Source organism: Convolutriloba macropyga, unplaced genomic scaffold (genome assembly GCF_964194025.1).
Source record: "Convolutriloba macropyga unplaced genomic scaffold, txConMacr16.3 SCAFFOLD_1111, whole genome shotgun sequence".
Taxonomy (NCBI): domain Eukaryota; kingdom Metazoa; phylum Xenacoelomorpha; order Acoela; family Convolutidae; genus Convolutriloba; species Convolutriloba macropyga.
This window is the reverse complement of record NW_027453194.1, coordinates 26,083-42,196: the sequence shown is the minus strand read 5'-3', so window position 1 is coordinate 42,196 and position 16,114 is coordinate 26,083. Positions and strand designations below refer to the sequence as shown.

The 16,114-nt window shown below is 35.2% G+C and overlaps 1 protein-coding gene and 1 pseudogene across 1 annotated transcript; both read left to right on the top strand.

Moving 5' to 3' along the window:
- The first annotated feature begins 205 nt into the window (after nt 1–205).
- On the top strand, nt 206–1,282 carry LOC142358120 (CD63 antigen-like; annotated as a pseudogene).
- A 7,757-nt stretch (nt 1,283–9,039) lies between these two features.
- LOC142358121 (zinc finger FYVE domain-containing protein 21-like) lies at nt 9,040–10,324 on the top strand. Its single transcript, XM_075409586.1, has 2 exons — nt 9,040–9,526; nt 9,860–10,324. The coding sequence occupies exons 1-2, from the start codon at nt 9,077–9,079 to the stop codon at nt 10,070–10,072; spliced, it is 663 nt and encodes a 220-aa protein (XP_075265701.1). The 5' UTR covers nt 9,040–9,076; the 3' UTR covers nt 10,073–10,324.
- The last annotated feature ends 5,790 nt before the right edge of the window (nt 10,325–16,114 follow it).

The window sequence follows — 16,114 nt, the reverse complement described above, 5'->3', positions numbered from 1 at the left end:
TCATACCATTCATATTTGCTGTGATTGAGGGGTGGTGATATGATTTAAAACGCGATGGCTAAAAATAAACAACTTACGTGACTAAGCTTTGTGCAAAATGGTATGACGCAATATACAAAAAGCGACCAATGGAACATGAACCAATGTAGTATCACGTTTTGTGTATGCGTATTTGATGGCGTTAGGCCGTTCTTTAATAGATAGGTAAACAACACCGACAACAAATGCATAAATTTTCACATGCGCTCGTACTTGTATACACTGTTCACGTTTCAGTACTCTGCGTTTAATTTTTTCAGCTGCCTGCCGTAATAATTTTGCTTCTCTGCGTGAAAATAAAGCTGAAGCATAATTTTGTCACTTTTATTTTGGTTCCCCCTTTTCGAACAGCCGATCGACACATCAAATTTTTCCGTTTCAGGTTTTATGGTTAATTTTATTCTATCTACTTAACAGTAGCAACAGGGACCTAAAAACAGTGTAACTGATTTTAAGAGTTGTGATTTCGCTGTCGGAGGATCAAATTTTCAACTCAGTTGGGATAAAAACGGCTCACGATTCAAAATGGGGTTTGCGCGAGTTGTTCTTTTCGCCCTAAACTTTATAGTGTTCCTGGTTGCTATCGCTGCGATCGGATTCGGTTTGTATGTTGTGTTCGAAACTGCATTTGATGAAAATGACGTCCTCGAAATGATAGGAGGGAACAATTTCATGATTGTAGCAGGCGTGTTTGCAGCAGCGGGCTTTTTGTTCTCGTGATTTCGTTCGCGGGTTGTTGTGGTGCTTACAGGGAGAGTACGTTCCTCATTGTGTTGTATATCATCCTTCTAACAGTGGTGGTTATTGCGGAATGTGCGGTGGTGGGCATGGCCATTTTCTATGGCGCTGACGTCGAGGACAGAACCGCAGACTGGCTCGAAGAATCCATGAAGGAATACAGCAAGGATGACGACGTGACAAAAGCCTGGGATAAATTCCAAAGGAAGTTCGACTGTTGCGCCGTGAACAACTACACAGAATGGGGCAATTTATTGGGTTCCATTCCTAATTCGTGTTGTCGCGACGACGCAGCGGAATCTTGCGACCCGACAAAACCCGAGGAGTTTTATGCTCAAGGGTGCTTGAACAAAGTGGTTTGAACAAATCGAGGATAACATAGATGTTCTGATGTATTCTGGAATAGCACTGCTGGTTGTTCAGCTACTGTGTCTGCTACTTGGATGCTGTGCGGTGAACTCGTTCAGAAAAGGATATTAAATACGCTTAGAATGGATTCCTGATTACATTCTGAAACTGGTACCAAATTTTTGATTCTCATCTGAGTATGTTTGCCAGGATGAGTAAGTGGGCAGAATCCGATTTTATGTATCAAGACAAATGAGGAGCATGCGTTTTAAAAATTTATGAAAGGAGAATCCGTAAAAAAGTGTGTTAATACCGGGGGGGGGGGGGGGGGGGGGGGGGTATTTCGGAATTTCAGGGACTAATGGGTGGGGGAGGGGGTATTTCGGAATTGAATACCCTGTACTGCTACTACTGTTCGCGTCCCTTAGTTAGCTCGAATTTAAAAGGAATCTAGAGTAAGTGAAATTCAAATTTGTGAATAGTTTGCATTTGGTACCAATTTTGGTTTATAAATTTGTAAATCGGAGACGTAGATGCGAATGCCTAAACTTAAATGCATTATTGTGTGATAATGACCATGGAACTGATGCCTAAAGAATTGTGATTATTTCAGTCATCGTGGTCGTGTTTTTTTCTTTGCTTCCTTCTGTCCTTGTTAAAACTGTTTCCGCACATCTGCGCTTATCATTATAAACTATCCAAAGATTGCGAATTTAAGATTGACTATTTGAACAGCAAATACATCCATTTAGTAGACCTGTTTTAAATGCCGTGCATTAGCCTATAAACATTGATTATAAGAATTGCGTTCATGAAGTGCTTAAAAATTCTCTTGCAAAAAGTTAATAATTGAAAAATTGCATGAATAATTGGAAGTTTTTGCAAAAAATTAAATGTGCTTCAAATAATTTGCATTTATTGGAATCTTATGCAAAAAAGATTAATATTCCAAAATAACAAAATTATGCACAAAAAACAAGAAAAATTAGCCAAGCAAAATGTTCTGCTCAAACACTAAACAGATGTTAGGAAACAGTTTTGTAGTTTCTCTTTCTATCTTAGCTACTCCTTAACCCTTTCCTTTTTTGTATCCTAATCAAATTGTTACATTCACAAATTATGCAATTATGGAATTCATCTTGTGAAAATTTGTGGAGGGTGTGTTAGCCTCGAACTCTATCAACTTTTACCTTGGCATGTGTAATGAGCTTTCTTTGTATCAATTTTATCAATTTGTTTCCTGGTTTAAAATTAATTATACTTTTATTGAGTTGATGAAAAGGTGTCAGGACAAATATTCAGTTCCAAAATACCCCGTGTGTTAAAAGATAACGGATAATTAAATTAGTAAAATTATCAGAAGGCAGTTTATAGCCTAAATATACCTTGAGGGAGATACGGTATGACAAACCTGATAAAAAAGGAAACAAATTTGAGGATCTAAATGAAGTCAAATTATCCATGCTTCAATCTCTCAATGCACATATTTGCGTGATTCTAGTCTATAGTGAAGGTCTATTTTTTGTACTAAATAGTTCGATATTTGCTTGTAAATTTGCTCTCGATAGTGATCAAAATCGAATTTACTCAACAGGGTCGTGATATAATGCGTTTCACAGTTGAGTTTAATTTGACGACACATAACTCATATTTCCGTGTCTTAAGCAATGTACAATTTTGAAGCTTTGATTTGTATAATTGTGGAAACTGATTTCGTATTGATGTGTGGTGATGAATATTCACAGATGATAAATGTCAAAGACAGCCCTAAATAGCTTTGTGTTGAATAGTGTTACATAGTATTTAATTTATCATACTTTCCGTTCCTGATCCTGTTTTCTCGTCACAAATTTAGATCTCCGTTTCTGCAAAGCTTAATGCGTGAATATTATTTGCAACCCTCAGACTCACGTACCATATTTTTACATAATGAATTACTATATAATGGCGCATGCTCTGTAACTGGGGCGTGCATGACGTACTGGGGGGGGGGGGGGGGGGGGGGGGGGGGTCGGAACATCCCTTATGTTCCGACCTATATCCATCGTTGCCGGGGATGATGTACACGGTCCTTTTTATCTTTTTAAAAGGAGAGAAAATAAAACGGGGGGGGGGGGGGGGGGGGGGGGGACACAAACGGAGAGGATCCAAAAATTTTCTTTTTTACAGCTCATTTTACTGAAATTGGCGTGTCATTTTTCGCTCTACCCCCATTCAACCCAATGGCAAGGTAACCTGCCCTCTCCCTCTATTAATATGCACTATCCCTCCATTATCAATGCTAAAATACACATAAGTTGAACAAAATGTTTCGTTCCTGAAGATGCAAACGCTGTGAAATCACAGTTGTGAGATCCTTACAGTTGTTGAATGTTGTCTGTTGGATATTACACCAATGGCTTGTTGTAACCGTGATAATACTTATCTGCAAGTAAACAACAGAAAACTAGATTTTAAGAGAAATAAAAACAAAAAATTTCTATTACATGTTTTTGTGGTTCCTCCGGCCTCCCGAAAGAAGTATTTTGCGTGAAAACTGAGTTTAATATCTGATAGAGTATTTATTTCAACGGCAAAGTTATAGGAACTTTATTATTTTTTTTAGTTAAGAAATAAATATCAATTTAAGAAATAAATATTAAGATATTATTTTCCAAAAAAAAAAATTCTTTGGTCTTTAGTGCTGATAGTCGGACACACCCCCCATGTTTGCTTTCAAATTTGATTGCATTAAAATGTCACAATTGCCAAAAGAAAAGTTTCTTTTTGTTCCGACCCCACTTGTGGGGGAAGCAACTATATACTCAAATGGGTTTTTTTTTTGTTCAGTCAATTTTGGCCGATCGATATTTGCATCGTTGAGAAATGTGAGTGGTATCATTAAAAAGCTCGTCCAGCGTAGAATTTGAAATTAAAAAGTTTTTTTTAATTTCGTATTTTTCGAGGATTGAAGTTTTGTATGAACACGTCATATTTGCTATGATTTCGATCACCTTTAGTGTAATTTTTCTTCAAATTATGGTTTTTTTCTTTAAAAATTTTTCATTCAAAATTACATTTCACGCCACAAAAGGAATCAATTTCGTATTCCTTATACACAAAAGGTGATAAAAAGACTAGTTCTGGTCTCATAGGGAAGTTTACTATAAAAAAAATTCGAATTCTATTTGAGAGCCGTTTTTTTTTTAGAAAACTTCATATTTTTTAGGTCAAATAGAGACTGGTCACTCTTTATATCGATGTTTGGTTAATGATAAACTTGACTTACCGTAAAGTGACGCCTAATGCACAAAAAACACGTTTTCAAGGAATCGCACATGTTTTTTATGTCTTCGACCTTTTGTAATATTCAATGAAATTTTGATTCTTTTTGAGGTATTACTGACTTTTTGGAGCCCTATGACATAGAATCGTTGACTAAAAATGCGGTGGGTTTCGTAACGAGCATTAGTGAAGCTATTCAGTGCTTTAATTGGACAGCTAATGACTGTTAAGACTTTATAGATAATTTTTCGAATTTTTTTTTAACATTAACTGATCATAAACTTATTTTTGTAAACTGTAAGAAAGTTTCAGTACTGACAGGATCCCCTTTCTTTCTACTGCAAACAATACTAAATTGCTTAGCGGTTTTATCTTCTAACTACTGGTTTTATGACTTCGATGCCACAAGATTTCAAAAACAATTTTAAAATTTTTTGATATTTTGGTGTTTTTGAATCCTTTTGACATTTTATCACATTATTCTAATTTGGATAGCTGCCGTTGGTTTAGGGAAGACGTTCAATGGATCAGCGATAAAATTTTCAGGAAAAGCTTATGGTTTAAATGGCTTCGACACTTTCTTCTCGCACTTTTCTACTGATTTTTTTTTGTTTTTGCCTGTATTTGTTGTTGTTTTCATAGTCGTAAGACTTATTGTGATATCTTATTGATTACCCATGCAAGACAAACATCCATGTTCTTCTAGCGAGTCATGACTGAGCGTATTTATTGAGATCTGTTGAAAGCTATTGAACTTATTGTTTGTTAAGATTTTTAAAATAATTGTTCAAAAATAATATTTGAACATTAACCAATTTTAAACTTATTTCCATGATTTGTAAGAAATTCTCAGTACTGACCAGAACCCCTTCCTTTCTTTCAACAGCAATCTAAATTATTTCGTTTACCATTTTTTGTAATTCCTGGTTTTATGGCTTCGATGCCACAAGATTTCTAATAAATTTTTAACTTTTTTGATATTTTTGTATTTTGGTTCCTGTTGAAATATTTTCACATTATCCTAATATTGGTAGCTCCCTGTGGTTTTGAGAAGACGTTAAATGGAGCATATATAAAATTTTTAGATAAAAAGATATGGTTTAAATGGCTGAGACACTCTCTTCTCGCACTTTTCTAATGAATTATTGGTTTCTGTATTTGTTTTTGCTCCATAGTCATAAGACTTATTGTGTTTTCTTATTGATTACCCATGCATGCAAACATCTTTGTCCTTTTATAGACTCAAAATTGAGCGTATTTGTTGACTTCTGTTGAAAGCTATTGAATTTAATGGATGTTAAGACTTCAAAAATAATTTTTCCAAAAAAATTCTTTGAACTTCAACCAAGCGTAACCTTATCTTCGTGAACTGTACGAACGCCTCAGTAATTACCGGAACTCCTTTCCTCCTACTTCAACAAAAATAATCTAATTTGCGGCTTTACTTTTTAACTATTGGTTTGATAAAATCGATGCGCGTGTTTTCATAAATTTTTTTGACATTTGGAAAATTTTCTGATTTTTTTGTGGTTCTTGAAATATCATCACATTATCCTATTAGTGTTAGTTCCAATTGACTTAGAAAGGATGTTCAATGGATCATAGATAAGGTTTTCAAAGAAAATCTTATGGTTTAAATGGCTTTGACATTTTCTTCTCGCACTTTTCTACTGAATTTTTGGTTTTTGTCTCTATTTGTTGTCGTTTTCTTAGTCATTGACTTATTTTAATGTCTTATCGTATCGATGACTTGTTAATGACAAATGGTCTTGGCGTCCTATCGAGGCATAACTCTTCTGCTCATATCGAGCGCTTTTATTGCCTTTCGCTGAAAGCAATTAAGTTTAATGGCGTTGATACTACCGGTTTTCTCAGAAATATCGATGTTTTAATGAATTCGTTCCTATTTATTGATAATTTAAAGTCATATTGAAGAAAGGAATCTCATATTGTTAAAAAATAAACCGATGGTAGAAAAGTCATTAACGAAAAGTTATTTTTTAATGGCTTCGACACTTCTCGCTCAATTTTTTTTTTTGAATTAGCGGTTTTTGCCTAGTTTTTAAAAATCTTTAGGTAGGCGTAAAACGCTGACCTGTCTCAAAAGCTTATAATTGAGTATTCAAGGATTGATGTTGCCCGAGGTAGTCATTTTATAGCGAATAGTCTTAAAGTTTATGATATCATACTTTTTAATGATTTTTCAAACTTTTCATTTGTTGTTTTTTTTTCAACATGTAGCTTATTCTCATCATTGAGAGGTCTAATTCAATTTTTTAAATTCGAAAAAATTAAATGGCCAGTGATATCATGTCGTAACTGATGTTTTGTTTGTGGACAATATGCGTTTAAATAAAAGTTTTAGTGGTGCACTTGTTTCTTTTTCTCTTCTTTTAGCACATTCGTCTAATAACAGATCCCAATGATTTTCAAATTTGGCCCAAATATACTCATTTATTCTTTTAGTATAGTTTTAGTTGCATTAGTATGAATGAAAATGGAAGGAATAATACATAGTATTCAGATAATAGCTAATGATTTTAATGGCTTCAATAGTTTTGTTTTCCCAAATTGTTTAATTTTTTGAGTTTTCCTGCTTATGTAGTCCGTTCCTATGGCTTAATCTAACCAACGATAGGTCTTATTGGTTTCAAAATGAATTTTTAGTAAATTTATTAAGAATTATTTTGCTAAAAGCTAATAATTTTTAAGACTTCAGAAATTATTTGGTTTAAAAAAAGGTGATTGATTTTCCGATTTCGCCTTATTATTTCCTTTTGTTGACTTTGTTACCTAGTCTCATTAAGGAAAATTGCCATCTATTGTATAGTATGGACAAAGTAAATTTGTGCAGTTAAGGTTTTATACGATTGCATTTTGGGGTTGTTACTGTTTGGGGTCCGTTCAAATTTAGCCGTGAAGTTTTTGTTTTTGCTTCTTTTGTTGTTTGTTTTTTTTTGTTGTTTTTTCAATGAAAGATCTCGTCAGAGCTGTGATGAGGCATGCATTATGTAATTCAACAAGCAGTTAGGTTTTTAAACATCTTTAAACTGAAACATCTATTTTATTGTGTCTTCATTTGGTTGACAATTAAGTCAAAAGTGCAGATGAGCTCGGGTCGGAACATCATGTGCGAACGCACATTAACGAGCATCCTTGTTTAATTCTATATTTGTTGATTAATCCTGATTCTTCAGATCACTTTGAAATGCTGACTCTCAATTGGCCCCAAAGTGACAACTCATGCCAGTGAATAGAAAAAGTGAACAGATTCGAATAGATCACTACTACTGTTTGTTTTAAAATCAAACAATCTATTACAAAAAATTCTTTCTCTTAATTTTGCGGAAGTTTAGGCTCTGCATTGTAAATCATCCGCATTATATCCCCCGAGAGGTTTTGGTGTTACATAAATTATTAGAATTGGTTATTCAAAGGTAATTGGAAACAGGACTCAGGAAATGCAAAGAAACAGGACTCAGGAAATTCAACTACTAGTGGAAAAAGTCAAGGGAAAGTTCTACCAACTTACTTCAGATATAATTTGACTGATGTTGCGCTGCGCCAATGGTTTCAATTCACTTAGCAGTCCGTTTAAATGTGATTTCTGCAGGAGGGGTTTATATATTTTCACTTCAAATAAGACAAAAAATGTTTAGGTTTTTATTGAGGTTGAATTTTTTAGTTTCTTCAACATACCGGCTAAAACCAAGTCCAGCAGTTAATTAACGATTTTGATACGACTCTGCTCAGCTTAATTGATCATATGGAGATTTTGCAACCAGAAAAAAATCATTCGAGAAAAACAAATGAAAAATTCGTTGCCAACAATGCAACTGTCCTGTCAATTGACGCTTGGTTGTTGTTAAGACGTACCAGTTTTCTTAAGTTGACTCAAAATTGATTCAATCATCCAAATGCAGAATTTTCCTGAGTGAGTTGAACAAGAACAATTGTTTTCAGTGTCTCAGTACGAAAATGTAAATATAATCTTCATTTTTTCGTCCCTTAAGTATTGATGGAAATTATCGCTTTGCTTTATTTAAATAGTGCAAAATTAGATATTGTCCGAATACAGGACAATTGGATTAAGAATAACTTAAAATAGAGTTTTTTAAATCAAAGCAGCAAAACGTGACTTTATCAAAGACTGTTTTGATTATTGTTTCATATTCGGGTAATTTTTTTCGAGAATGGGGCATATATTTAGTGGAGATATATTCAATGAGATTAAATTTAGATGAGAAAAAGCTGCGTCATTTGTTTTGCTACTTCTAGCGTGTGAACTGGACGCCTACTTTTTTTGAAAATCACTATCTGTGTTTAAATTAAGTTTTCTTTGCGACTGATTGTTCTTATTGAACTTCAATTTTCTGAGGAAACGCTTTGTCGAAAAAAATTGCAATGCTTGTGATTCAAAATCTCTAAAAATCATATCCAAATGAGAGTTTTGAGTTTTTTTGTTTTCATACTAGAGAAAATTGTAATCATGGTTGCTCCAAAAAATTGATTCAATTTGAGTTGTGCAAAATTGATATTCATAAATTTTTTTTCTTTCAGAACAAAGAAGTTGTTTTAAAAATCTGATACGTATGTTGGAACATTGTGTGCTAAGCACGGTCTCGCACGAGCCGTCTTGTTTTCATTTATTTGTGCACATTGAAGAAGACATTTCAGATCGAATGTAATGTCTATAAAGGAATCGCGTTTACTCAAAGACAAGAAGGGAACCCGCATCGTCGTGAGAAAAGAAGACGAAAGCCCATTTATGCTAAAAGAATCACAATGGATCCCCGATTCCCGCTCCCTAAATTGCTCAAACTGTCAGCTACGATTTACAACCATCCGCCGACGTCATCATTGTCGCCGATGTGGTCACTGTTTCTGTGATTCTTGTTGCAGATCCTACCCTTTAATCAGAATGGCATTTGTAGACGCAGTATTGCAATGTTACAAGTGTATCGAGAAAAGCAAATACGAACTGGACCTCTTCAAGTTCTCGTTTCCGTGTTTAGAAGCGGGAGCGGACCTTTATGTTGAGAATTACGACTGCATATTTTTCGCCAAATTGACAGCCAGTCAGAGGACGGTAATCTTAACAGATCCCCAGAACTCGTTGCATACAGAAACTATTCAGGTATATATGCAAGAGCTAATTGTTGAAAAGCGTAGTGAGGTTTTGCATGCAAGTTCCGACTTTTGACCTTTTTGTGGTCCGTGTTGTCATAGTTGATTTGTGCTGAAGTTTCCATTGTTTTATTGGGACCCCCTGAAAGCCAGTCAAGCACTCAAAATTTCCCGTGGACCATTATTAAGTTATTTAATCAACGGATATCTTTATTCTGATAATTTCTTAAATTTCTCTACTTTTTCTCTAATTACAACTTGTTAAGGAAGTTTCCAGTACTTATCACTTATTTAATTCTAATCGTAGATTTATCAGCTGAAAATTGTTAAAAATTATTCTTAGGTTACAGCAATTCAGTCATTCCGGGAGACATGTGTTTCGGACCAGTGTAGTCTGCTGGATCTGTTGGCTGTTGAAGTTGAGTTCGAGGGATGTGCAGTTCTGGGAAGACGTGCTTTGACACTTGTAGCAGTGTCTGGTCACCAGAGATTCATATCTCAATCTTGGCTTAGGAATCTGTTGAAGGTGTTGAAACTCCTCCAATCACAAACATAGCTACACTCTTTCTTTGGGTCATTCCGTTTATAGCCCCCTCCCCAAGCTTAGTGCTCAAATAACGTAAACCCACCTTTATTGATATTGATAGTATACCCTAATGGGGGGCTATAATTTCGTGGTGGGGGCTATGGCTATAATTGGAAATACCCCCTTTCTTTCATGTGTATTTAAATGCGATACTAGTGATTAGTTGATGTTGTTTAAAACTGAGCTGAAAATTAATTGTGTAGGGAATTTTAAAATGAGATGGAACCGTTTCCTCCCGGTAAGTGAATATTTTGTTGTTTTCATAACCATTTCAATTATGTATTGTTATAAGCCCTTAGGGGGGGGGGGGGGGGGTTGTTGAGATGAGAGATTTTTTATTAATCGTATCATGCTTTAAAGGAAGGGCTCAAAGCACTGACACTGACACTACAGCATGATGGAGCGAAATTTTACTAAATATGCAAGAAAACACCGTCTGGGTCTTTTCCGTTTGTAGCCCCCCCCCCCCCCGCGCGCGCAACTGTAAAGAGCACGTGCCATTAATAGTAGTGACTCATTGTTTAAAAATATGGCTCGCGCTGCTGAGGGGTGCAAATAATATGCACCCACTAAGCTGTGGGGGGGGGGGGGGGTGGAGGCACAAACAACAAAAATGATCCCACCATTCATTGACTGGTAAAAGTGCGCAACGAAAAAATAGATTGGGTTTCTTAATGTAAACCAAATTTAATCTAAACTGTTATGTTATCATAGTGGAAACTATATAATAAATAAACCTGGGATTAATTGATTCTCTATGCAACTAATTCACAGTTATCCAGTTGCTTTAATTGGGGCTCTTTTTAATTTTTGTATGTTTTACAATTTTGTAGATTAGAGTGTTAGTAGAATTTACATCTAAGGCTCCCACGATTAATAAATTCTTCCCCCGATCAGAACCAGTTTTATTTTACCTTTATTTTACCTTTACCACTACCAACTCACGATATTCCAATAGTAAAACGCTATATCAGTAATGTTTCATATTATTCTAATATTTTTTGGTTCAAAGCTAAGACATTTATTTCATGAATTTATAGACACTCAGAGTATGGAATAGAGACGCTTCGTAGCGTGCAAGCTCGCGTCATTTTTGATTTTTTTACGCACTGTCCTAGTTCAGAAGACCTCCACCTGGTTTATGTACGAGATTTCTGAAGGACGTGTTTTAAATATAAAATAAAAAATATACTGAATTTCATAAAATGCTAGTCCTGAAACACAAAGTTAGATACAGTTTATGAACTTAACATTATAATCAGTATAACGCAACGTAAGTTGTTATTAAGTATGCAACCAAAAAAATCGAGTCACAAATATGGTATTTAAAAAATCTTTCCATTGTCTGTTAGGGCAGAAGCTTTGATATATGTCTGTGTTGCATATGTCTGCTGTGAACAAGATCTCGACAAGAGCTCTAAAATAAGTCCCAATGATTCACTTGTAGATTTTGAGGAGTACGAAGTTAGTTGAAAAGTGCCTTTTTAAAATCATCCATTTCTGTGTTCTTATTGATTGTCAATTGGGAACTTGAAAAGCCACTCATTTGTTGATTGCAGTTTTATAGCGTATTGGATCGATCTGTTTTTCATCCACTCAATTGCACTTATTAATTGCTCTTGAACGAATTCATAGCAATTATTGTAAACGTGTCTTTTTTATGCAAAATTTTCGCTTGACAATTTTGACTTTTCGAGTGACTTTTACGCCCTTAACTTTTTGCGTTTCGCGTGATCTAAAATTCTCTCAATCACAATTTTAAGCAGCTGAACTCAATTGGCGGCAATTTAATACTGAAAGTCAAATGAAAAGTGCGCCGAAACTGGTGTCATTTTTTTTATTTTAGATCTTAATAGTGGTATATGTTAACCTCTAATGTGGTTATTGAACTACACATTTAGGCTCCCCCTCCTCCCTCACTCCCCCCCCCCCCCCCCGACTGAAGAAGGCTCCACTAGCTCTTCGAGAGCAATTCTTCCGACGTTTAGCCGGTTATGTTATATTTGTTCGAAATCTTTCATTGAGCTCTGGAAATCTTTACCTTAATTGTTTATCAAGTCTTTCAAAAAGACAACACATTGAAATGAAGTCAGGAACTGAGACTTATAGGGACTGCGTGAAAGAACTACCAACAATAAAGAACAAATAAACTCAGAATACAAAAATGTGCTTAAAAGCACTCACCGTCACACAGTCCATACTCAGCTGAACAAAGAAAACAAGCAACTAGGCATACCTCCGCTAAAGAAAGTAGACGAAGAATAAACGCTGCCATGAATTGCAGGTATCTGACTGGCACCCGTGAGAACTGGATGCTGCTCCCTAATGAACTCTAACTTGAGTAGGATTTGTAGCAATTTTAACCGATGTCCCAAGTGTAAAGTAGCACAGCATGATGTAAATCTCATTTTCAACTGCTGTGAGAAAACCATGGACCTAAAAGTGAATGACTTGTGGGGAAGACTATTAGAGCAAGCTAACTGGCTGCCTAATACCATCAGTCCAACACGATCTCACAGCACAGAAAAAATTCCCCTTCTTCCGCCCGATGTTGAAGATGCCCATCGTACCCCCCCCCCCCCAACCCGCGGCCCACATGTCACCCATCATAACTTAGATGCAGAAAGGTTGCCGCACGATAAGCAAGTTGTGGATTGGCATTCAGACTACAAATATATCATTTTTTTATAATTACGCAAGCGCAAATAAGGAACCAGTTAATAACGGCAATAGGTGCTCATATGCTTCCAAAATTACCCTCATTTCAGCTGTGTGACAACTACTTTAAAAAGACAGAACAGTCTATAGTTGGATCTTTTGTATACTTTGATGCTTATGTATCGGCTGAAATGTTTTTAGGCACGATACGTTTTTTGATTGTTTCTTTCTTTGATTGTGTTCCTCCAAAATTTTACAAACTCTCGACTTTTTCTGAGATTCAGAATTTCTAACCATGATTTGCTACCTGTTTAATAACTTAAATCGCGTTCGCAAACTTTTTGTTCCATGGCATGGTACATACATAATTATTTTTGCAAAAATAGTTTTGTCGATTGAATTAGATCTCGCTTATAATCAGTTGGCGTACCATGTTCTTCGCTATAGATGTTGAATAGTAATGGTTAGATAGTATGTAACTTGAGTGGTTTCTATTTTTGAGGGTCATTGACAAATTATTGTTGTTCTTTAAGCTACAAATTTAGACCTTATACATCGGGGGAAAAATGACAAAATGGTTTATCATAATGGAAAATATAGTTTTTCGTATTGAAATTAAAGTAGCTCATATGATTTATATTTCTTTTTCGTGGGTTTGGAAAATTCATTTTCATTAATTGCTCTCAAAAATTTGAAGCAATTGTTGAAAATGTGTGTGTCTATTTAATGCAAAATCTTCGCTTAACCCTTTTCCTCTATACCATTCTTTCGATTAAAGTTCTCGAATAGGAGACATGTATGCAGCATAAAAGTTTCTCTAGCCTACACCTCCTTCGAAATTGATTGCCTCGCCAGTCGCTCGAGAGTAATTCCGGTTCATGTTACCGGTTCATGTTCGTTCTGTATAATCTTTTTAATGGCCGCAAAGCAATAGCTGGGGCTGTTATTGGTCTTCTCTTGGTTTGTACAATTCAAAGAATTGGAATTATATTGAGGTGCAGTCTTTTTAAAAGATCTATCCACTCATTTCTTTCGCACATTCTTTCTCGTGATTTTTGTACACATATGGCAATTTGATTTTGATCTTTGCTTATTTTTTTCAAATTTTTGAGCGGATTTTTTTTCTAAGTGGTTTCATTTATTGTCCATTCTAGGAATGGTCTTTTGTTTAGGTGGAGGGAGTGTGTGTCACTCTAACTGAATGTTATTTGAGAGCAGCTAGTAGAAGCAGCAATAAGTAAAACAGATTCTTAATCAAAATTTAGCATATCAGCATTTAACAAAATGAAGTTTTTTGGTCTGCTTCTTTTAATATTTTTTTGAGACTACAGATCTACGAAGCTATTGAGGCTATTTTCTGACAATCTGCCAGCTTTGTTTAGCTTGGGGTTTCTTTCATTCAGCAATTTTTAGTTGGCTTGTCTTTCGACTTCTATCAAATGAACATGACGTTTTGGTTAATAATGCCGAATTTTGATGAAAACTTTTTTTAAATCTGTTTTAAATATTTTTGAGCTACTTTTTGTGTCCGTCTTAGCTATTGAAAGAAGCTCGAGAAGTAATTTTGTGCAAAAGTAAGACTCGTGTCGATTGAGATCAAATTCAAAATGGAGGCTTGTATCATTCTAACGAGATAAATGCTCTATTTTCAAACAGTGGAGTTAATGCTAAATTCAGATGGATGTTGAACACAGCAAAGCATTGAGAACTGGTTTCTTCGAAATTTGCATGCGGTTGCAATCAAACGAACTATTATGCGACTTTTTACTCTCTCGAGGAGTTATCGACGATTCAGTTCGAGAAACAATCACTCGACACAACACGTTGTTTATGAAAAATTACGAATTGATGAGAGTTGTTGAAACGAAGGATAATTTTGCATTTGAGACTTTTAAAAGGGGTCTGGAAGAGTTACAAGAACAGCACCTACTGACGTACCTCGAAGCGTCTTCCTGAATGGCTCGATTTGGATTGTCTACTAATCGATGGAAACCAAGTTGTGGTTCGCCAGAGCCAGATTTTGGTTGGTTTTCAGAAAAGGCGAGTTTGAATTGAAAGCATGGAATGAACTTCGAACACAATGTTATATATTGTTTATTTTCAAAGTTCGCATTTTCCCAGTTTTGTAAATAGCAGATGGCTTTAAATTTGTAATGGCGAATATCCAAAAACAATTAGGTCAATTCACATTTTAGACGCTGTATTTTAATAAACGCAATTCGTGGAAATATTGGTACTGGTAGTATTTTTTAATTTTATTCAATGCTTTGTGAGATTTTAGGTTGAAAGGATTGATTTTATGATCCAAATTAGTGAGGGAGGAAATATATGCTCAAATGGGCTCTTTTTTATTGTTTGGACAATTTTGGCCGATCGATTTGACGTCGAAATATATGAGTGGAAGCCTTCGAAAACCCATCCAGCGTAGAATTTTTTATTCGAAGTCTTTTGGAATTGTGTTTTCTTCGAGGAGGTTTAGAAGTTATCGAGGTCTTTCCATCATTGAAAAATTTTAATTGTCGACTCACGGAGACTTAATAATTTTAATAAATTATAGAAAATACTGTTAAAGTAGTGTTTTCAGTGGAAACTGTAGAGCATTGCACAGAAAAGGATGTCAATAAGTCAATTAATGACGTCGTTGTGGGTTATACTTTGAAACATGTGTGGCCATTGCGTTTAAAAACGTGCCAATTTTATGGCGTTTGCACCAAATTACTACACGAAGGATAACTTCTTCAAACAGATACTAACTGGAAAGCTTTTACTCCACCCGAATTCTAAAAATAAACTTGCTTAGGCTTTATATGCAACTGCATGATTATTTTGCTAATTATTTTGCTGATACGCTAAATGCTTAGTGTGAATGCTGTTTTGTGAGGAATACGCGCATAGTCTTGAGCGTTTGCTTGTCTGCAGTTCTCTTCTCTTTTACGGCGTTTTTTTAACCTGAAGTTTTAGAAAGTTTTTTTCTAGTGGAAATGTTTTTCGTGTCCCATTTTTCAAATTAGGGATCTTTATGGAACTGTCCTATTTTTGACAATTATATAACAGCTTATTTCGAATAATTGCGAATTTCTATTACTTGCGAATAGATGAGCAACCAGGAGGCTGGGTAATGTGCGTTTACACATGATGTTTTCATCCTGCACAGCTACATTTTTTATCTAATTATCTACCAAACTCAAAAATTCATATATTGATTGAATATAATTGGGGTATCCATTTAAAATAACCAGCTCAAATTGCTATACAATTTAAATAATAACTCATTAGAGGGCCGATGATGACTGCTGATGAGTAAGAGAAAGAGAAACTACACAAAATCAAGAAACAATAAGCATCACTTATTCG